Raw genomic sequence first — 22,409 nt, forward strand, 5'->3', positions numbered from 1 at the left:
AAATCTGCATTCCAGAACCAAAATCGGAAAGTTGTCTTACTAAAAAACCAAAACAACAACTTTGTCAGGGACTGCTTGTTACATAATGCATCAAAAGAAATGTGAAATAATAAAAAAACCTTCATGTGTACATGAAGTGAAGCAGCATCTAACATAAGGTGCTCTCAGGTCTTAAATTTGATCATACATAATTTTATAAAAAATTTTGGTTTTCATGCTACTTCTGTTTTGTGACAACGTGTTGAGCAGCCTGAAATATGGTATTCTTTTGAATCTCATTTAATTAAATTTTGGGTGTATCTAGTGCCTAAAATTCCTTTTCTGTCATCAGCTATTCTTTTTTTTCCTTCCACTATTAATTAGTTTAAACTTACAAATGCACATTTTTAGCTCTGAGAAGGTTTACTAATTAAAAGTTTATATGTTATTTCTAATATCAACATTTTTTATCATTTCTTAAAATAATCTTGAATTTCTCTATGAAAATAATGCATTAACTGTTTTCAGAGGAGCAAATGTGATTCAAAACTATTAACTTCTTTTCTGAAATAATGAATAGATTTCAAGTTATTATTGTCCTCCTGCATAAGTTAACTACATTTGTTTCAAATCAATAATATGCACTTTAAGGACACATTGGATATAGTTAGTGATAGAAAGATGAGTCAATATTTAATAATTATGCAATAATTTTTTTTTTTTCAAGTTTATGCTGTACTGTTTCCAGCTTTGTTCTGTGTCAGTTTCAATTCAGCCTGAGAACTTTTCCATTAGCTTCAGTTCAGATAGGAGCTTCTCTTCAGTAAGTTCTTCCAAGCAATATAGTATGTTTCCCTTTCTAGGTAAATGCCAATGGTCATTTATATTGTTGCTTACAGGAAAGAAAAAGATCATTCTGTTTTAATGAGCAATGGGAGTTCTGTAGTGGGATATTTGTGATATATTTAAAGATTTTTTTAAATTAAATTCTTAATTATTGTATTCAATTTTATACTTCAGGGATGCAATCTGAAAAAATGTAAAAATGAAGTAACTTTTTGTTAAGCTTTTTTTTTTATTTGTTGAAAGTAATATAGCAAAAGGAGATTGGATTTCTAATGCTTGTTAGGTTGATGGGCGATATTAAGACGTTCAAACCTAGGTAAATGAGCTGGGGAAGGTAAGTCCTAATATCTCTCTAAGCAAATTGTGAAAAGATCGGTGGAATATTAACCCCTGTATATTTCTTCTCTGAGGTTCATCGGCCTTTCACTTATCTACAAGAGCTGTACTCACACAGCATGAATTTCCAGTAAGTCAAAGAAAGATCAAGGCACCTCTGAAAAATACTTAAGCCAGGGGCTTGACTTAGGAGCTGCCATATTCAGTCAACAGGAAGCGTTAGGCCTAAGGACCTTTCCTTATTCCGTTAGTGCTCTCTGTTTACCAGAAATGTATCTTCATATGCGAAAAGCCTGCTCCTTCAGTAAAACTGAAGTAACTTAATTGCTTTGTTTCTGTACATGTGACTATCTGTCCAGCTGGCTTTCTTGTTCTTATTTGAACTTGTTAAGTCAGTTGTCCTCACTTCTTGCATCTTTTCTTCTTGTCCAGATGCTCTCCCCTTTATAGAATCTTAGACGAACTATGGAAGGTATGGAATTAACTTTAGACATTAGTTACAAGCAGTTAACTGATAACATCAGCAAGAAGTGCCCAACATTTGATTTTTTTAAAGAAAAAATCTTGAGCATTATGCTACAGGCATTACATTCTTCCTTATTCTTCCCCAGAACTCTCTGAAACAGATCATGTGTCTTCTAGGAAATAGCACAACCATTCTATTACGCAGTGAAGTGTGAAGAAGGAGCTCCCATTTTCCTGTTTGCCAGTTTTTGAGGTTTACAACCTTTAAATATTCTGGACTATGGCTTATAGTTTTCTTGCAGAATCTACTGAGCTACTTTCTGGTGATCCCACTTTCTTTTTGAGGAGGAATGTTTTCATTTTTCAAATTTTTTCTCCTCCATTCTCTTCATTGCTCAGTTTTATTTTTTAGGAATGCTGAATTCTAAGGCATTATGCAAATACAGTCAGCCAGAACACTTTTGAAAGTGGACTATAATGGTCAAGTATTAATTGCACCACTTTTGCTTCACCTTTCTTCTTTTGCTTTATAGGAAGCTGAAAAAATAGCTGTTCCAGTCCCTCCAGGTAAGTGGAGCAATGATTTTTTCCTTTCAAATACAAATTTTTATTTTACTTATTTTATGTTACTTCTTATTAAGTAGCGTATTCTACGTACTAACTTCTGATTTTTACTGAAAGCAAAACTTGCAAGTCTGCCTCTGTAGAAAATTGTGGAAATAAAGATAGGCTCAAACGTGGGAGGTGATTAAAATTTATGCTGTGCATGCTGTATGCAAGTATTGAAAGTATAAAAGGTGCCCTGTTCATTTTGATTTGCATTGATTTGTTTGGTTGCATGAGAAAGCCGTCTCTTTTAATTTAGAAGTGTTTAAATTTGGGAAACAAAAATAGCCACTTTCTTTTTTCATCTAAGAAGCATGTCTGTTAAAATTCTTGTATGAAGCCAAGTAAAACACTAAATTCAGCTCTTCAGGTAACCATTAAGAGAATGTTATTCTTTACTGTGGCAAATATATTCAGTCCACTTTACTTTGAAAAAGTATGCACCTCAAGTAGAACTCTTAAAGTCGATAAAGACTTTGAAAAATTTTGACCTTGCCCTTTTATGCTTCAGTTTCCTGTTATAAAATGAAGCTTTAAAGTAAAATCTTAAAAACCTTATACTACCTAAAGCAATTACACACTGATGAGATCTACAGAAAAGCTTACTAAGAGTTAATAATTCTGTATACAGTAAGGGTTTGTATCTTGCAGTAAAAAGGGGCACAATCCCAGATCAAATGTAAAGAATAAAAGGAAGTGTTGAATAGACATGATCGGTCTTGAGGAAATGCAAACATCCGTAGGAAAATACATCACTGATACTGTAACTTAAGCACTTTGTAATGTAAAGACCCAGGGGAGACTTGATGCTGATGGACTACTATAATTCTGATTTGTCTCTATGGCCTAATACAATTTTTGTCCAACTTTCATTTTTTTCAAACCAGAACGTACAGATGTTTCTTGAGTTGGAGCCACGTGTGAGTGGTCAGTCTAGCTGCAAAACTTGGGTTTGCATCACATGTAAGCAGCAGTAGATAAATCAGCTACTACTGTAGCTGGCAGACTGTCAGATTGTCCTCTATGGACTGTCCAGTTTAGGGGCGTGACACACTTGTGAGAATGTGCATCTCTGCTTGCTTGCTGGCCAGTAGAGGAGTGCTGACATTGAAAAGTTTCAAGATTTGTTTTTTGTGGGTTTTCTGTGTGTTTATAGTTGTCTGTCTTTTCTGTGTTCAGTTCAGGCTGTTTTCTTCCATGCTGTTTGTGTCAGCCCTGACGTTACAGGAGGGCAGTCTCTGTGTTGCTACAGTGCTTAGAATAAGTAATTAAAGGGTAAGACTGCACAGCCCATGAGCAGGTTAGTACATAGAGGTCTTCTGGCATACAGCATGCTTTATACAGGTAAAGCGTTCAGAGGCTTTAGCTGCAAGTCTGATGAATCTTTCCGAGGTATGTGTGAAGAATGATTTTTCTCAGCAAATTTGGAGAGGTTTTTGCAATGATTATCAATATGTATACATCTTTAAACAACTATTTAAATGTTTAAAAGAAAAAAAAAATTGAAACAAGGTGTCAGTTGAGTTTTCCATGCTGCTGTATGTAGGGAGTTAAGAGAAAACAGAAGAACCTTTGCCAGTAAAATAAGCCAGCAAGACGTTGCTTAAGTCAGTGTATGATTCTATTCTTTTACAAATTGTCTACAGGAAGGTATTTTAGAAGCAAGCCTCAGAGTATGTAGTAATAGTTTCCAGAAAGTGTACCTAAGATGTTTAATTAACATCTTATAAAAATATACAAATAATTGTTGAAGCTATTTTTGTAGCACATTTAGATAAACATGTGACGTTTTATAGAAACATCTTTATTTTTTAAATAAGCACACTGTCCTAAATATTAGTAAATTGCTTGCAAACCTGTTTTTATTTCTCTGTATTATATATATTTTAAACATGTATATATAGTTATTTATATATTTTACTGTACTATTTGCTTTCCAAAAGTGATGAAAGAGGCTTATGACATTTTAAATAGGCATGATGTGAAAGTATTTTACCTTTGCATTGAAAGTATGGAACAAACACCAAAAAAGCCAGATTACTTTCTGGTTTAAGTACCGAAGTTGATTATACTGCCGAGATTATTTCATGGTTTTCCCATGTTCAGCTCTGATCCTATTTCTCAGTGTAACTCAAAAGAATTCTACATATGGGTTTCTTTATGCTACTGAAAGGAATTTAGGGTTGGAAGGCTTACAGAAGAAAGTTGCAGTTCAGTGGACTGTTGTAAGAATGATTTCACTGAACTGTTCAGTTTATCTGAAGAGAGAAGTTATGGCTGGAGTTTCACATTCAGATTGGATTGCTTCAGGAACCATCTTTTTTCTATGGGACAAGGTGTTTGCTGTTGCCTGGGTAACAATCCAAGGTGGCTATAATTCATCTCTAGCGATTGGGTTAGCAGTTTACATACTTTATTTCTCATTTGGTCGGGTGAGTAACATTTTTGTCAAGATGGCGTTTAAGTTGCTGTTTTGGTTTTCAGGGGAAGAGTATTTTCTAAATCTTCTTTCTTACTGTGATATTCTCTCTTAGAGCAGTCAGTCTCCAATAGCCTTTTGAAATCAAAGTGGCAATCACAAACATCTTTTCTGAAAATTTGCCTTCTGTGTGTTAGTCTTGTTATTCCTGTCAGGCAACAAACCATACAGAAGAAAAAGAGGAGGCAAAGGATGGGGTTTGTTTGTTTGTTTGTTTGTTTTCCCTGGCAGCAACAGTTTTAGTTGTTGGGCTGTAAAGTTAACCATGCGAAGTCTTCTAAAGCTGTCAGAACATTACTCCAATTTGGATTGTCTTTTGCTGTTGTTCACCTCTGCTTCTAGCTATGATGTCTTTATGGTATACTTCAAACTTCAGAGTTATCTTGGATTGCTTAGAATTTCATCCACTCAAATTTTGAATATCTCCAAGGATGGAGATTCCCCAGCCCCACTGGACAACCTGTTCCAGTGTTCAGCTGCCCTCACTGTGTGATTTTTTTCTTTTTCTTTTTTTTATTTTTTTCCCCCCTCCCCTTACACTTGCTCTTAACTTTCTTGGTGTGGCTTGTAAATGTTGCATCTCATCCTTTTGTTGTACGCTACCCAGAGTCTGGAACTGTCTTCTCTATAACAATAGATAAGGTGGTGTAAGACGGCAAGTAGATCCTTGCTTACTGATACTCCTCTTGCATGTAATAGTCCAGCCTCCTAACTATTTTGGTGGGGCCCCTGCTGGTTCCTCTCCAGTTTGTCATCTGTCTTGAGGGGTTCAAAACTGGACACAGCACTCCAGCTGTAGCCTCATGAGTGCCAGACAAAGGAGAATGATCACTTCCCTTCATCTGGTTGCTATGCTCTTGCTAATTCAGCCCAGTAGGCTGTTAGCTTTCAATGCTGCAAGTGACATGATGCTGAATCGTGTTCAGTTTGTTGTCCACCAGGAGTTACAGGTTCTGCCCCGAAGCTGCTTGACAGCCACTTGGCCCTCAGCCTGCACCGTTGCATGGAGTTATTTCATTCTAGGTGCAAGCTTTGCATTTGTCTTTGTAATTGGTAAATACAATCCTTACTGATTTGGCTACACTAAGGAACGTGGGCCCTTTGTTTTCTCATCCTGTCAGATCCAGTTTCTGTTTAGGTTTATAATGCCCGAGGTCTTGCTGGAATGGTTGAGTGAACTTCTCTTTTAAGTGCAAAAATTTCAGTGCTTCAAGATACTTTTTTTTTTCCTCAGATGTTAGCTGGAATCCTTTTACAAGGCATTACCTCACAAAATTCCTTGTGGCCTGCAGTCAAATAATATTACAAAGATCAGGAAATGAATTTATCTCTAACTTTTTTCCAGTAACTTTGCCAGGACGATGACACTTTTTTCTTTTTCACAAGGATTGATTTTTAGTTTATAAATCAGGCATTCAAAATTTGCAGGCTTCACAAACCAAAACATGGAACCAGATAATGACTTCATATGCAAATATGTGTTTTGGTAATATTCTTTTAAAAGAGAAAATGAGCAGATTTGACCTTTACAGCTTATGACCTAAGAAGAATACTAACAGTGTGGATGGAGTAGATTTTATGGCTGATACTATGCACTTGTCAAAGACTGACAACACGCTATAGTAGCAGAGTGGAAAAAATGCCCTACATGCACTTTTGTGAATTAAAATCTTCGTCCTTTGGATAAAAAAAAACAACCCAGAATTGTTTCTTACACCTTCAGACATTTCTGATACAGATATAACTCTCCTGTTCATAATATATACCCAAATGTGCATATCGTAGCCATATATAACTATGTGGTGCCCCATGATCACGGTTTAACAGAGCAAATTCCTTTTGAGATCTAAAGGAGGCTGACTTGGGATCTCAGAAGTCTGACTGTTGCATAGCTGAACAAGGATAATAAGCTCATGGAATAGCTTTTAAGTGTCTGTTGACGTTCTATATAATATAAGGATGTAATCCTAAAGCTTCATTGATAAGGGCCTTATTTTTTACCCTGAGGCCTTAGTCATGAGTATTCAAACTTGCCCATAACCTTGTTAATATTTTTTATTGGTGACAGTACCAAGTTCGTAGTTTGAACAGTTCAAGAAATATTTCATCCCTTCAGAAACTTGAGACACGTTATGAACTCTTTGCAAAGAACAGCAGAACAATCTCCATCCCTGATTTGCTTTGGCATCCTTTCTTTGGGACATAAATGTCTCCCTGAGTTGTCAGTGCCAAAGACTCTAAAGTTTCTGGCAGCTATTCATCTCTTCTTGGCTTGTGATCTCAGCTCAGTACCCTCATTCTATTGAAAGTATATATATAGAAGTGACACTTTGGAATCTCCTCCACTCCATGTTTTGCTTCTTTGCTATTTGGTGCCCATGATCAAGGACACTGGGATCTCCTCCTGCTTGAAGTAATATCCAAAAAGTCTATACAGTAGTTTTTTACTGTACAGGCGCAGGCAAAAGGTTCAGGTAGCGTGTTCCCTACAGGTGTCTGAGGTATTAAGTCTTAAATGATTTGCTTATGTTTACTTGATCTGTCTTGTGTCTAGTGCTAAATGGTATACCAGAAGTATACATTCTTAGGATGGTTAGTTTCAGAAGCCTTGCAACTTTTCATGACCAGCCTCTTGGGGGAGAGATGGATTTATTCTGCTTATGATCTTTAATCATAAAGACATGTTTATTCATCTTTATTTGCTTCATCAAGCTAAGCAGTGTTCAGAACTAACATTGTTAGATCCCCATACAAATACTCATATTTAAAGATGAATGTATTTCCTCCAGGGTAAAGCCACAGATGGGTTGAGAGTGCTTGTCATCTCCTGGCTAATTAGCTAATTTGGTACATTCATTCCGCCCCCCTCCCCCCCAGCCCCTCCCTGGCCCGCCTTGTTACTTGACCTTAAAATGAGGTAACTTTAGTGTTGAGATTAGTTACTCGTCACTACTGGGTTTAGTGATGTGACAACAATATCTTGATTTTATGTGTTCATTGTACCAGAACGTTATTATTTTTTGTCATTGCTGTCACAGCATCCACATGCTAGTTTTATGCATCGTCCAGCACAGGTTGGCTCAATCCCATCTGTGTCCCTCTTTCTCTTCCTGAAGCGGAGTGATGCTACCTTGCGATGTTCTGTGCTTGCAGGATGAAAGCGTAGAAGCATCTCTTTCTGTCTGAGAGAAGGCATAACTAATTAGAGGATGTGTTGAAGTAAACCATTTCTTTGAAAAACTGTTGTGTTTCATGGGTGAATAGTGGGCATTATATCATTTAACTTTACAAAATCATGTATTATTACATGTTTAGCATGCATAGTAATTAACATATTCTTTCAATTACAGTTCATTTGCCATGAAAAGGAGGATATGATAGTTTGCCCTATGAAACAGGTTTATATGTGAAATCTGGCAGGTACGTGTACTAGTATGTGTGGTGAGTATGCAAAACAACACAAAATATAATTAATATCTCTTACTTCTTTCTTAAATATTTTTTAGCCTGTTGGTAATTCAATTGTATAGCTGAAACATTACTAAAGTACATGTTTTTGTAGTTAAATTTGTAAGAGTTTACATAAAGGGCTATCTGCTAACTTATCTTTAAAGATGAGCTTTAATGATTATGAAAGGACTGAGGAATCAACCCCTTCTCATCTGTTGCCACTATATCCTTGACTACTTGGTATTGTCTGCTGCTTTGTTCTTTTTTTAATTGTGGGAATTGGATTGTTATTACAGTGTATTTTTATTTCAGTAACAAGTTGTCTTACTGTTTTCAGATACTTTTTGCAATTAGTCATGTTACGTACGAATACTTGCCTTTCCGATTGAGATGCATGTTCAAAACCTACTATGTCTCTATTGGGTTTTGTGTACCTTCCTGATAGAGCTTGGAATCCAGACTTTACTTGAATCCCAGGTATTTAGATTCTCGGTGTAGCCAAAAGGCAGAAATTCTTGCCCATGGAATATTAAAATATCCTGTGGATGTTGATGTATTGATAATTTGTTGCAATATTTGTAAAATTTGTTCCGTTCTCATTTTAATACAGGTAGCACAACGACCTGTGGAATATGAGTGATGACAAACCCTTTTTATGCACTGCCCCTGGATGTGGCCAGGTAATGGTCTGGCTTGAAGTTGTTAACATTGATCAAATAAAAGTAAAACAGTGAAACGTATTTATGGGGATCGAAGAAAGGGGATTTATGATAATGGGTAGAAAGTATCTATGTTTTGCTGAAAAGCAGGTGACGGCAAGAATTTCTAGCATTTTTTGTGTTTATTCAGAAAATGCTATCCATAGAAGAAAAAAACTATTTAAATTACCCTTTCTGAGCTGAAAACAATTTCATTTGTTAGCCTTGCTTTATTTGCTTTCATTAAAAAAATAAATAAATCAAGAAACAACCTAATTTCTATCAGGTAACCTGTATTTTTCAGAATATTTCAGTGTTAGTGGGGAGCTCATTGTGAAGCTTGCTTGTCACTAATCTTGACAACTGTGGTGACTGCAAATATTTAATGGCATAATTTTTATTTATGTATATTTTTGCATATAGGAAGATGCTAATAGTATGCATGCCACAAAATTTATTTCAATTCCTATTGTAGGTTTAATGTATTCTATTAAATAGCGTTAGTAGATATAGAGCTGAATGTGAGTAGAAGAGTAAAAATATTATTGAGTGTTTTAGCAGATGGTTGCTTAAAAGGAAGCTGTCTTAACACTTTAATTTAGTAACCTGAAAATAAATGAATTTGCATTATCTGCTGCATGATGGATATCCCTGCATACTTCATATAGAATTAATTTCTTAAACAAGCTGAATTTTTTTCATTATATTAGTGCACTTGGATTTATTTGGATTTTTAGTTCAAAATATTTTCACTTTTATTCTGAAAACTTGGGGTTTTTATGATGAATGACAGCATTAATGTTATATTAATGGAGCCTTCTGTATTTAAAGTGGGAAAGGACTAGTATTTCTTATTATGGCTGATATGTTCAGAGACATCAAAAGTAACAGAAGAGGACTGCCTTCTCCTAAGCAACACGTTTGTCCCCATCCTATTTGAATCTCGTTTAGATGTAAGCTCTGTCAGAAGTGTTTTGGCAACTAAATCTCATAGAAGATGCATCGTGGGGCTACAGCTATGCTTGATTCCAGTGAAGGAGAAGAGAGAAGTTCATGTCCCTGAAAATGAGCAAGGCTTCTCCAGATGCCAGCTCATACTATAGAATAGAGAGAGGGAGTCAGGATCTGGAGATCCTATTCCCTCTGAAGGAGCCTGTCCATCACATAGTGGGGACAGAGAGATGTACTTAAGTCTCTTAGTGTGATAGAACACCAAAGTTGCTGGCTTATGCTGTATCTAGAGATAAGGCACAGGAGCTATGGAGAGCTGGGCATTTGGAACCCTTGTCAACAGAGTTCTAACAAAAAAGTGCCTGGCCTGTATCACTCTGTCTTTCAGCGATCCTGCGTTTTTAATTTCCCTCTCAGCCCTACACATACATGTCCTTTCTCAGAAATATTCCGGATGACTGTACTGTGAGGTCAGCTAAGCTTTCTGTATTGTTTTCTGAGAGATGACAGTTGGTGTGTATCTGTTACCAGATACATGTGGAATGACTTAAATTATTGAGGAATAATCAGAAACATAACTTGGGACTCAAATGTTCACAAAGTAAGAATTTGAATATTTTGTAAAATGTGTTCTTTTTAGAAACCTGCATCTTGGGAAACATTTTCTTAGATTATCTCAATTGAAACACTAACTTTACCCACAATTACAGGTGCATAGCAAACTCCAAATTAGTAAAAGTAAGAATATCCATTTTACAGCACCTAGTTTGTCTGCTTACTGCTTTTTTTATAGAATGTGCCCCAAATTTGGGGGGAAGTATGCACAAAACTGGCATACTTCTGAAAATTTGAGAGATTTTTAAAATGCTGATAAGTTTAGTTCATTCACAGCTTTTCAGTTGTCTGACATTGTTCCAGTATTTCCCATTCTATCTGCCTCTTATTTTACATAGTAAATGGTCAGGGGCAGGATCTATACTTTATTTTATTTTTACGCTATTAAATACAGTGAAGTCTGTGTTTGTGATTACAGATCAATTCTCATTATTGTGATAATACACAATACAGAAATCAGATAGTGGTAATCAATTACTAAATACTGTCAAGATCCATTAGTATAGCAAATGGCAGTTTGCTAACAGTTGATGAAGTCTGCAGCACTCTGAAATTTTATCTTGGACTTTTGATGAATGCAGGTCCTTACACGACCATTTCCCTGATATCATTACTGTTTTGTTACTATGAACATCATTTGAGTTTTATAATATTTCTGCTTGGTACTGTTGACCAAGAAGCAAGATGTATCTGCCTAAGAGGGTTGTCTGTTAACGTAGTAATGATAGTTTTACGTGTCATAAAAATTACTTTCTGTAGAATTGCATTTACTTTGTTCACACTCAAAATTACAACTATTTCTTAAAACTTTCTGCTGCAGCGTTTTACCAATGAGGATCATTTGGCTGTCCATAAACATAAACATGAGATGACACTGAAATTTGGTCCGGCTCGTAATGATAGTGTCATTGTCGCTGGTTAGTATATACTTTTATAACTAGTTTATTCACTTTTCTCCTGGAATGGGCATACATTTTATGTATTTTTTGTACATAATGCATAGACGTATGTTAAGAGGATATGAAACATTTTCTTCACTATAGCTGTCTGCAATGTGTGCTTAGGCAATATTTTCATACAAAATTAGCTTTTGTCAGAATTCGAAGCCAATATTATTCTCCATAAGTAACTTTTATTTGGATTGGATATATAATCTAAATATTTTTCAACTATCAATACTTTAATAATTGATTAAATTATGTAATAAGCATTCAGTAAGAACACACACTAATAAAGGCTATACCTAACAGGATCTGTAACTAGATTAAACTGTATTTAAGTTTTAATTATTCATTGATATTACTTGTCTCTTAAATTTTAAAATATATAGTGTTTTTTACATACTATGGTGACATTAGAAGAATGAATTGGTAATTATTCTTTAAATGGGATAGGAGGAGAAGAAAGATAAAAATTTTTTTGTTTAATTTTAGCTTAAATTCAAAATACTTTTACTGTATTTCCACCTCTGAATTCATGGTATACACTTGGTCAGTTGTAACTAACTTTTTTGTTTGTCCAGGATCAGAAGTAATCGCCAATGGATGATTGATTGCATTACAGATTTTAAAGTTCTTGAATGAAGATAGCACATGCTAATTATTCTAAAGTTATAGTCAGACTGGTTTTTTTTCAGTGGTGGAACAGCCTAAATGAACTTCACAAAGGCTTTCAGACATTTTCAGAATTTTTTTTCCTTGAAAGTGGCTAATTTGTTAGGATGAGCAGACAAAAAAATTGTTACTCTTAAACCAGCAGTTACACATTTTAAAATTCTAAACATGATCCTAGGCAACTATACCGTAAGACAGGGGACCTGTCAAATAATAAGGTGTTTGAGAATGAAACCATGGCAGTGTCTGTCTCTTTGCAGCCACATGCCAACGTATGAACTTGTTAGTCGTAAACACCAGCTTACTAGTAAGGTGCACATAATACCGCTCTACAGTGTTTTACATGCAGGTAACTTTGTGGCAGATGTGGTTAATTTTGACCTGATAATAATAGTGAAATAAGGGGAATTTACATAATAACAAAAACTTCATAGAAAGACTTTTTTGAAACTGCTTCATGCAGTAGTCAGCCGGATGCCAGAAGTCTTATGGTTCCAGGTTGACTATACAGACATCATAGGAGTCAACACAATCTTGTGTATGATATGACACTTTACTTCCTTTTAGAAGTTCCACGCCCTTGAAAGTAATCACTACTGTTTTCAGTAGTGAAGAAGACGAGAAGAAACAAACTGTCCATGAGCTGTGCACTTTTCTCTCTCTCTTTTTTTTTCCTCTTTTTTTTTTTTTTTTAATTTAAGCCTTCATGTAAGCCTTATCTTTATTTGAAAATAGAGTCTGCTTGCTCACTGAAGTGATCTGCTGTGCTAGACTAGGCACTTGAGAATAGCTCCTTCTGGTTTCTGGACACAGACAGAAGAAATGCTTTGATACCCTCCCAAAACTAACTGTAAGGGGCTTACTGGTTTACAAACCTCAGTTGCTTGTCTCCAGCAGGTGGAGTATGCCTTCTGGTTGGCTTCCCTGCAAGGCAGAAAGGAGCCTGCTTGCAAGGCATAAGAGAGTTCTTAACCACATCATCTCTTTCTGTTTGCTTTTATTCTGAAAAATATTTATGATAAGTAGGTTCATAAATGGTATTTTGAAATAAAATTAAAAATAAAATTGTTCATTTCAGATCAGACACCAACACCAACACGATTCTTGAAGAACTGTGAAGAAGTGGGCTTATTCAATGAATTAGCAAGTCCTTTTGAAAATGAGTTTAAAAAGGCTTCTGAAGATGACATTAAGAAAGTATGTTCAAAAACTTTTTCTTCTCAGAGCTTCTACTTTTTTCATATCAGAAATTCCATTTAAAAAAGCAAACTTTGGATTTACATATTGCCTTCTAAACTATACCAATAATCATTTGCCAGCTGCTTATATATGTTGTAAGGAGAGAATACAAATCTAAGATAACTCTTCTGAAGATTAGTTTACCTGATTAATCTTCCATAGTTAGCATGGATAATGGGACACATCGACTTTGTCTTAATTCTTTAAGTATCTAGTCTATATATGTTGAAGTTAATCATTAGCTTTGACTGAAATTTCATTAGGCCCTGAATAAGCAAAAAATAAGTCTGAAAAGTAAAGAGTTTTTGCAGAAAGAAAAACATTTGCAAGAAACCCATGTGAAAAGAATAATATGTGAACACTGATTATTTTGATTAGTTTTAAAATACTGGTGTTATTCTACAAGTCAAGAGTAATGATAATGAGAGTTAAATACTGACTACATTTAAAGAAGTGTCAGTCATTTGGTTATAATTATATTTGCTATGTGTTGAAATCACTTTTGCTTAGAAATTACTGATCACAACCTAAACATCTACTTTTTTTAATGTACAGATTGAAATATAAGAAAAATTTGGACTGTATCCGTTTAACAACTTCATGTTTTTATGAGGAACTTCCCATACATTTAAATGTGGTTTCTTCTATTTATTTTAGTGCTTCCCAGTCATAACTGGTTAGGGGCCCAAACATTTAAACACTTCTGCAAATGAAAAAATTTGTTCAATGCCCACTTTGAATAATTTTGCCTTTGGTTGACTTCCATAGGCAGTGATAAAAAATACCTTTTTATACTCATATATACAGATTTTGCAGAATCAGTGTCTGCATTTTCTTTGTTTCAGTAAAGATTTTGATAGGTACTTGTGAATAGGATGGATTATTATCCATTCCTGACAAAGCCTCACCCTTGTTTCATTACTGCAACTATACCAAGTCATGATTTTTTTAATTTTTCTTTTTTTAATTGGCCTATGCTAACTGTTCTTAAAACACTACATATGGTAATGACGATTCTGGATTTACTAATACCGTATTTTCTGTGTAACTCACCACTACCTTGGAGGAGGTTATAGGTATTGCAAAATATTTTAAATATTTTAACAATTTCTTTAATTGATATTAATTTTCCAAGCTGCCTTCTGTGTAATGAGAAGAAACACAGTCCTTCCATATCTCTGGTTGATTAATATACATAAACAAACATGGCAAGGGGTAGAAAAATTTACCATAATAGCACACTTTCTAGTGGGTTGATATTTAGGGTTTTTTCTGTAGTATTTCATATTCAGATGTGGTGTGAAAAGAGATTTCACTTTTAACAGTCTTCCCTGCCCATTAGTAATATATTCCATAGGAAAACTAGGAATTGAATTGAAAAAAAGCATCTGGAAGAACATAAATAGAAGATGAGCTATGGGGCAAGTTTCTTCCAAAAGTATTTAGATAGCATACTAGACAGGAGTGTAGACTTTCAAATCTATAGTAATGCTTTAAGTATTTTTGTAACTTAATTTCTTTGTGGCATTTCAGATGTCCTGGTGGTTACATCTGTCGTATTATAAAACTTGCTTTTTCAATAATTATTTGCTGCAATAACTTTGAAATTAATTGCCCACAGCAGCTTTATTAATTTGGAAATGCAGTTAGGATTTTGTGCTTTGTGGCATGTGATATAATAATTTATAGAAGGATAATACCTTCCTTTATCTGTAATTTTTAAGTGTAGCACAGTCCTTCCTCAGCTATAATTTTCCTGTGACTCTTGGGAAAAGAAAACTTTAAGAGTGTTTTTAATTCTCAAGAAGAAAATACGTAGTGTGACATTGGTGTTGAAAGACAAAGTGTTACTGAAGATTGGTATTCATGCAGACGCTGGAAAAATAGCCTTGACTAGCAATGCATCTGCATCAAGATCTTCCAAACATCAGCACCTCCCTGTTGTTATAAGGCTGATATTTCTCTTCAGTTGTTTACATTTTCTTGCATATTTTAATTTTTTAGAGATTCAGTAATGTTGTTTTACATCGTTGCTCTTAGATGCCTCTAGATCTGTCTCCTCTTGCAACACCAATTATAAGAAATAAAATTGAAGAACCTTCTGTTGTAGAGACAACTCATCAAGATAGTCCCTTACCTCATCCAGAGTCTACTACCAATGATGAAAAGGTCAGAACCCTTTTTTTTTTTTTCTAATTCATTTTTCGAATCTTCTGATGATCTGTAAGTTTGTTGTACATGATGATAGCCACACTACTTAGCTGGTTGAAAGGAAAAGAATTTTCGTTTGCCGTATTCCTGTGGATATGTACTTAATTTGTTCAATTATTTAGTTAGCTTTGCTCACTGTACTTATTTCTTTGCCTCACACTGGCCATCCAGTAAAGTCAGAAAGGAAATCAAATTTACTATTCATGCTATGTTAGAAAAGGCTTAAAGGGGCTCTTTATTCTGTTTTATGCATCATCATTCATTAAAAAGCAAAGAAAGTTCAGTTTCTTTGAATTTTTTTTTAAATAATGTCAACAGTTTGAGACTTTTCATGTGTACATTTTTATGTTTACCCTATGTTTTACCATAAATTGTTTTGTAGAACAGCAGGGGATGTTCTACACAAATGTACAGGGCTGAATGGGCTGTCTTTCAAAGCTAAGCACCAGATAATTTTGTTTCAAATTTTATACTCCTTAGACTATAGCAGTACGTTTAAAAGTGGTGATCTTGGGCATTTGCTTGTTTAGTGTTTACTTGAATACCCATAGAAGACTGAGGTATTGTCTGTCACTAGAGGATGTTGCAGTCAAATCAGTTTTAGAACTATTGCTCTAAAGAAATAAATGGTTTAATAGTAATGATAACTTCAATACGTGACTTGCAGTGTTTTCATCATGTGGAGTTCTCTTGAAGAACACAAAATGAAGCAAAATCAGTGAAATGAATTAATTATTTCTATTCCTATTTCAATAAATAAAAATATTAGGAGCAGAACATAATAAAGCAATATGGTTGCTCCAGTCAGTCTTTTTTCTATGTGCATCTTCAGTGGGCAGTCTGCATTTGAGGGACTTGGCTACCTTATTCCCAGAAATCAGCAGGACTTTTTAGGATCACTGGGTGATTCAGGTTGGAAGGGACTGCAGGAAGTTCCTGGTCGCACTTCCTCCTCAAAGCAGGGGTTAGCTCTGAGATCGGACCAAGTTACTCAGGGCTTTACGCAGTCTGGGCTTGAAACCTCTGAGAAGGGAGACTGCACAACCTCTCAGTGCAACTTGTTCCAATGCCAGGCTGTCCTTGTGGTGAAAGCATTTTTCTTTGGATCCAGTCTGAACCTCTTTGGTTTCAACTTGCACCCCTTCTCTTATCCTGCCAACAGGCACCAGTATAAGAAGAGCCTTAAGTGTGTGACAGAAGTTTAAGAGTTTCAATTCAGATTTGTCTTTACAAAGCTTCGCTGAGTTTTATCAGTTAGCAAGGATGAGTAATCATAGGTAATCAAGGCAACCATGTAGTCTCAAAAATAGTAAAAGTTGTTTAAAGGAATACACGTAAAGAGCTGCTTAGATTAAGCAAATCATAGTCCAAATCTTAAGTCTTCTCTATTTCATTTCTTCTTTATTTCAGAGGTTAGTTTGTTTTTTTCACTGCGAATATTTATTCTAAGTACTCTAATTTTGGCAGGAGATAATATTAGTGTCTTTATACAGTAGTGGTTCAGTATCTCATTAGCATCATTACAAGTGAAAATTATATCTCAATGCTTGGCAGTACTTATAAACTTGTCTCATTCATGATGTAATTTCAGTGTTGTCACTGTAACAGTGCTGAAGTGAAAAGCTGCTGCTGCTCAATGCTGTTCTCATGTCTGATTGTAGAGACAAGCTGAGCAAGGATGAGGGTGCTGCTTGGAGTGTGCTGCTGCTGAATGTGGTCTGCAGAAGTTGAGAAATGTGAGCAGAGTGTTGCTGTTTTCTCAGTTAGATTTTTATATTCTCCTTCTGTAGATGTATTGAAGGAGGGAAGGGTTTTTTTTTCAGGGCATAGCTGGTTTTAAAATATATATGCCACTGTAACCATTTCATTGGCTGAATATATTCTAGTAGCCTTAAATGATTACAGCCTGTTAATGTTTGTGCAAGACAGTTCTAATTTTCCTTGTAGTTGTCAAAGGAATTTCTTAGACTCTTAAAAAATTATGCTTAATTCTTTTCCTAGTTTTCCGAGAGTTCCCTGAGTTCTATTAGGCTTCAGTAAGAGTTGATATTCTGCTTTGAATAGACCAAGATATAATTAGAAGTATATAAAGCCTTTTAACCTTAAAATAATAAGCAAATGAAACCTAATTTATTCTTTGAGAGCTTTCAAACTCATAGTTGCTTATTAACAGTGCTTTAAAGGGTGACCCTCAACAGAGTTTCACAGATTGCTTAGTTATTGTCAGATAGCTAAATGCCTAACTTAATTATTTTAACACCAGTTGTTTTCTTACAGTAATAATCAATTACAGTATTAGTTCTGGCCATCTACATTTCTGTATAGAGAATTCTGTGTATTCATTGATAGCATTAGGAAGTTATCGCATGATATTTGCTATTAAATGCCAAATACTTGCAACTATGCATCTCTGAAAACACTTCTTAAATAAAGTAACTATCCTCTTCTGTAAAATATTTTCCAATTCAGTGGTTTTTAGTTTCAAGAATAGAAGGGTTGGAAGGGTCCTTTTAATAAGTTTTTAGTATCTTTGAATGGGCTTAAACGTCTTTCTTGTAAAGGTGGGTAAAGGTAAGATCATTTTGGCTTAATCTCATGATTGCAAATTCATCTCTATTTTTCCTGTTCTTTAGCAGAATATATTTACAAACTATTTCATTTCATACAAAATTTATACTGCATTAGTGCAATGCTTTGATGACCAATTAGTATCTTCTATCAGACCAGTGTGCCTATGGTTTTGTTTTTATATGCTAATAAAATGTCAGTTTCCTTTAGATCCATTCTTCTTACATTGTTGCAATAACTAGCACATGCATGCACTTTTCCGAGTGTAGCATAGAGCAAGTTAGTGTAAGAAGTAAAGGGGAAGTTGAAAATACTTTGTTTTCAACTGTATAAACACACAGGTCAGTAAATGTGTTATTCCTTTAATGGTTAGGGATTGTTTCTGATCCTTGAAACAAAGCACGAATGCTGTCTTTAATAACACACAGAAATAATTGTGTGCATATGAGGTTTCTGTTTTCAGAATTTTATAGATTTATTTCAGAATTTTATACATTAATCTTCCAACCATTGCTGAAATCTGGTTTCCATAGAGCACTTCGTCTAAAAGTTGCAAATCGCCTTTTTCCTAGTAGGGGATCAAGCCAGGGAGAGGCCCAGTTTTACAGTCAGTATTTATTAGAACGCCCATTAACTAAGCTCTTGTTATTAATAGCCAGTAAGTATTCACAGAGTGCCATAACTTACTCGCTCACTCATACATAGTTACCTGGTTGCAGCAACAGTTGGGACGCCAATCCCAGCCGCTTGCTCAGAGGTGGAAGGTCTTAACTGACATGCCAGTGACTTCTAGATAGCTGTTCAGAAAGTGTTCAAGGTCAGGTTGGACTGGGCTCTGAGCCACCTGATCTAGCTGAAGATGTCCCTGCCCACGGCAAGTGGGTTGGACTAGATGATCTTTAAAGGTTGCTTCTAACTCCAACCATTCTGTGTTTCTGTGAAAGTCCTTCAAGGGGTTCATTCTTTCATCAAGTGTATATATAATCCTGTAGTCTTTGTTCACATATAGTGGTTTTGGAAGTCGTCTGAATTGTACAGCATGTTCATGCTAGCATACCGATTCAGCTGGTGTTCTGAGTTTATAAATCGTTGCAAATTCAACAGGGCCGGTTTTCGCTGGAGCTTATCCATTCTTGGGAGACTTTCACACACTGCCTCTCAGCGCTTCTCTTCTTGGCCTTCTGTATTTTGGTAGCTATTTCCCCATCCACACGCAGAGGTACTTATAGAAGCCACTCGCACAGATCCATACAGAAGGGGCTGTTACGGCATTACTGTTGTTGAGAATGTGTGAATATCTGGTTAGTTTACATTTTTGTATTAAAGCTATACACATGGCTCCATGGCTGCTGTTAGCCAACTGTCTTTTTCTCCCTTTTTATGGGAATTAGAATTACTTTGCCATAGCTATTTATTCTATGGCGTTCATGTATCTAAATTTATATTTGTACATATACTTTTATATGTATGTGGTTACCATGTATGAAGATGTTTCAGGTGAAAGGAGGAACAAGAAAAAGAGCTCTTACACCTCTGTTGGCTGTTAGGGGCAAACATGTGTGTTCCTGTGTCAGATCCCTACAATGGAAATGGACTTTCTAGCAGCTCCTTGCCCACAGTAATGAGACAGGTAATAGTGGCAAACAGCAGGCAGGAAAGGGTGAAGATGAAACCAGTGAAGAGTGATACAATATTAATTTCTGCATTGACCAGTGCCAAAAGATTATCAGGGCACGTATTCTCCCCTTATGCCTTCCTCTAATTTCCCACAGTCAAGCAGTTCAATCTCCTTTACGTTTTCGCTGTGGCTCTTCTCACTGAATAAGATCTGTATAGCTGTTACACCAAATTCCTTATTTGCAAAGGAGTGTTTAATCCTGTCCTAAGACTATGCATTAGTCAACTCTTCCCAATTTTTTTTCTGTTTTTGCAATTCCATACTGGATGTTTTCTTCTTTTGACTGAATGCTCATCTGTAATTCTAGGTACTGTGTTCAAATATTATAACATTTATAAATACGCCAAATTAATACTAACGAAAAAATTCTTGCTTTCCTCAATACTGTTATTCTCCAAAAACTCTCATTCACTGTAAACAGTCTTTTAGGTCCCTTGGGGAAAAGCCTGAACGAACTAATGAATCCTGATGGCAAATCTAGCCTCTGAGCTTTTGAAGGGAGAAAATTTCATCATCTGAAGTCCTTTCTTTTTTAAAGCGCACAGTTTGCCAGCCCACTTACAGTTCTATGAAGTGCTCAAGAGGAGTGCACACATTTTGCAATGGATGTGTAAAAAGAAAAACAATCTGTAAGACAGCTAAGACCTTATTACTTAAAGCTTTGTGGATGAATTTTAAAAACTTAAGCTTAATTCAGAGCAAATGGTAATCAATGTAGCCTGTATGACACAGGTATGAGATGTTCTCTTTGAATTACGGTTTAACAGTGGAGCAACTAAAGTCTGCTGGTCTTAAGAGTGTAGTTTTATGTGCCATTGATTGCAGTAGCTAGTGTCAGAAGAATAAATAACTTGGAAAAATCCTGTCTGAAGGTAAATCTGAAGTCTGACAATATCAAGGGTTTCCTGAGAAAGAAGGCATTGGTTACCATAAGGCATTTCTGGGTTTTGAAACAGCAGGTGCAGGTACTACATTTTAATTGATAACGTACTTTACCTGATTGCTAAGCTAAGAACTATAGTCAATTCTGTCTACTATTTACTTGCAACTAAGAAAATTTAATTTCTGTGCTCAAATCATTGCTTCTGCATCAGGATATGCATATATTTTGCAAAGCTATGAATGTAACACTCCGATTTTTATCTTAGTAGCACTCTAGTTAAGAGCAGTACGTGGGTAAGGGATAAAGGCTTAAAAAAAAAAGACACATTCCTTTTTACTGAACCATAAAATTCTTTTGTTTCTCTTGTTTAAATCCCAAACAATGGACTGAAACCGAAATGTACATAAGGCCACCATAAAATGTTTTCCTTATTTAGAGTGTGGGTCGACATGATGGTGCTGATAGCACCATGGGTTTCTTGGCAAAAAAACTTAATACCTGATCAAAACTGAATTACAAGTAATACTAGCCTTAGCATAAATTGAGGCAGGGTTTATCATAAAACTAAAATCACTGTCGTTGAAACAATTTCACTTTGATGGTTTAAATGATTCATCCAAAGGGGTTTTTTGGAATGTTTTTAATTGTATAACTGATTCTACTTGCATAATGTTATAGAAATTCTGATCTGTTTCATCAAACTGTGTTCATTTGACAGTCAGAATTAACGGTCTATAATTGTATTTTACAAACTGATTAAAGTTTGTTTTTCCTCAGGAAGTGTCACTGCAGCAGACCGCACAGCCTACATCAACAATAGTTCGTCCAGCATCGCTACAGGTTCCTAATGTGCTACTTACGAGTTCTGACTCAAGTGTTATTATTCAGCAGGCAATACCATCACCAACGTCAAGTACTGTTATTACCCAGGCTCCATCCTCTAACAGACCAATAGTGTAAGTTACATAAATCTTAGTAAAATGTTTTCTTACAGAATTTGAATATATTCTGTCTTGTTTACTTTCAGTTACTGCTTCTGCAGTTAACGTACAAATTTGAGATGCTTTGGTGTAATGTGGTGCTTTACTACATATGAAACATACAACTTTCACTACATGTGAAATATAATTCCATGTTCTCCACATCGCTAAGTTCATATTTTTGATCTCCAAATAAATATTACAACTGTAAACAAACAAACCAATTTAAAATAATATGTAAACTTGTTCTCTTCTCTGGATAAGTTTTCTTTTATATAGTTCATTCCTTTTTCAGTCCAGTTCCAGGTCCTTTTCCTCTGCTGTTACATCTTCCTAATGGACAAACCATGCCTGTTGCTATTCCTGCATCTATCACAAATTCTAATGTGCATGTCCCTGCTGCAGTTCCAGTAAGTAAGCATGATGCTATATTAATTTGAAAGTGGAGCAGATTTGCATAAGTGCAGCATAGAACTTAGTTTTAAGCAGCTTGATAGCTGTTTTGGCTTCAGAGGGTAGTGCTGTCATATGCTCTCTATTATGATAACATACTCAGGTTTTCTTCATTTTTATACTTTATCTGGTCAGCTTGTTAGACCTGTCACCATGGTGCCTAGTATCCCAGGAATCCCAGGGCCTTCCTCCCCACAGCCAGTGCAGTCTGAGGCTAAATTGGTAAGTGAAAAACTCCATTGTTCCTCAAGAAGAATAACTTGAGAAAATTAATTAAATTCTATTGCTTTTTAAAACAGCTTTAGTTTTCTTTTGTTAGTCTAAATTCTGCAAGTACAAATTAAATAAAAACAGAAAAA

The 22,409-nt window shown here is 35.4% G+C and overlaps 1 protein-coding gene and 1 long non-coding RNA gene across 2 annotated transcripts in view; one reads left to right on the forward strand and one right to left on the reverse strand.

Annotated features, from left to right (window-relative positions):
* The first annotated feature begins 1,239 nt into the window (after positions 1-1,239).
* The window catches only part of ATF2 (activating transcription factor 2), a 48,176-nt gene continuing 27,006 nt past the window's right edge, over positions 1,240-22,409 (forward strand). The window contains exons 1-10 of the mRNA XM_009332576.1: positions 1,240-1,291; positions 2,160-2,193; positions 8,062-8,131; positions 8,772-8,841; positions 11,246-11,342; positions 13,117-13,235; positions 15,318-15,446; positions 21,395-21,573; positions 21,893-22,007; positions 22,186-22,272. Coding sequence (XP_009330851.1) covers positions 8,794-8,841; positions 11,246-11,342; positions 13,117-13,235; positions 15,318-15,446; positions 21,395-21,573; positions 21,893-22,007; positions 22,186-22,272 — 774 coding nt within the window. The 5' untranslated portion in view covers positions 1,240-1,291; positions 2,160-2,193; positions 8,062-8,131; positions 8,772-8,793. The remainder of the gene's footprint in view (positions 1,292-2,159; positions 2,194-8,061; positions 8,132-8,771; positions 8,842-11,245; positions 11,343-13,116; positions 13,236-15,317; positions 15,447-21,394; positions 21,574-21,892; positions 22,008-22,185; positions 22,273-22,409) is intronic.
* On the reverse strand, positions 7,639-18,879 carry LOC103924105. The gene is made up of 2 exons (XR_663968.1): positions 18,766-18,879; positions 7,639-7,893 (listed from the first exon to the last, which is right to left on the reverse strand). It is a non-coding gene; the product is annotated as an uncharacterized LOC103924105 (long non-coding RNA).

This window comes from Pygoscelis adeliae, unplaced genomic scaffold (genome assembly GCF_000699105.1).
Source record: "Pygoscelis adeliae isolate BGI_AS28 unplaced genomic scaffold, ASM69910v1 Scaffold160, whole genome shotgun sequence".
Taxonomy (NCBI): domain Eukaryota; kingdom Metazoa; phylum Chordata; class Aves; order Sphenisciformes; family Spheniscidae; genus Pygoscelis; species Pygoscelis adeliae.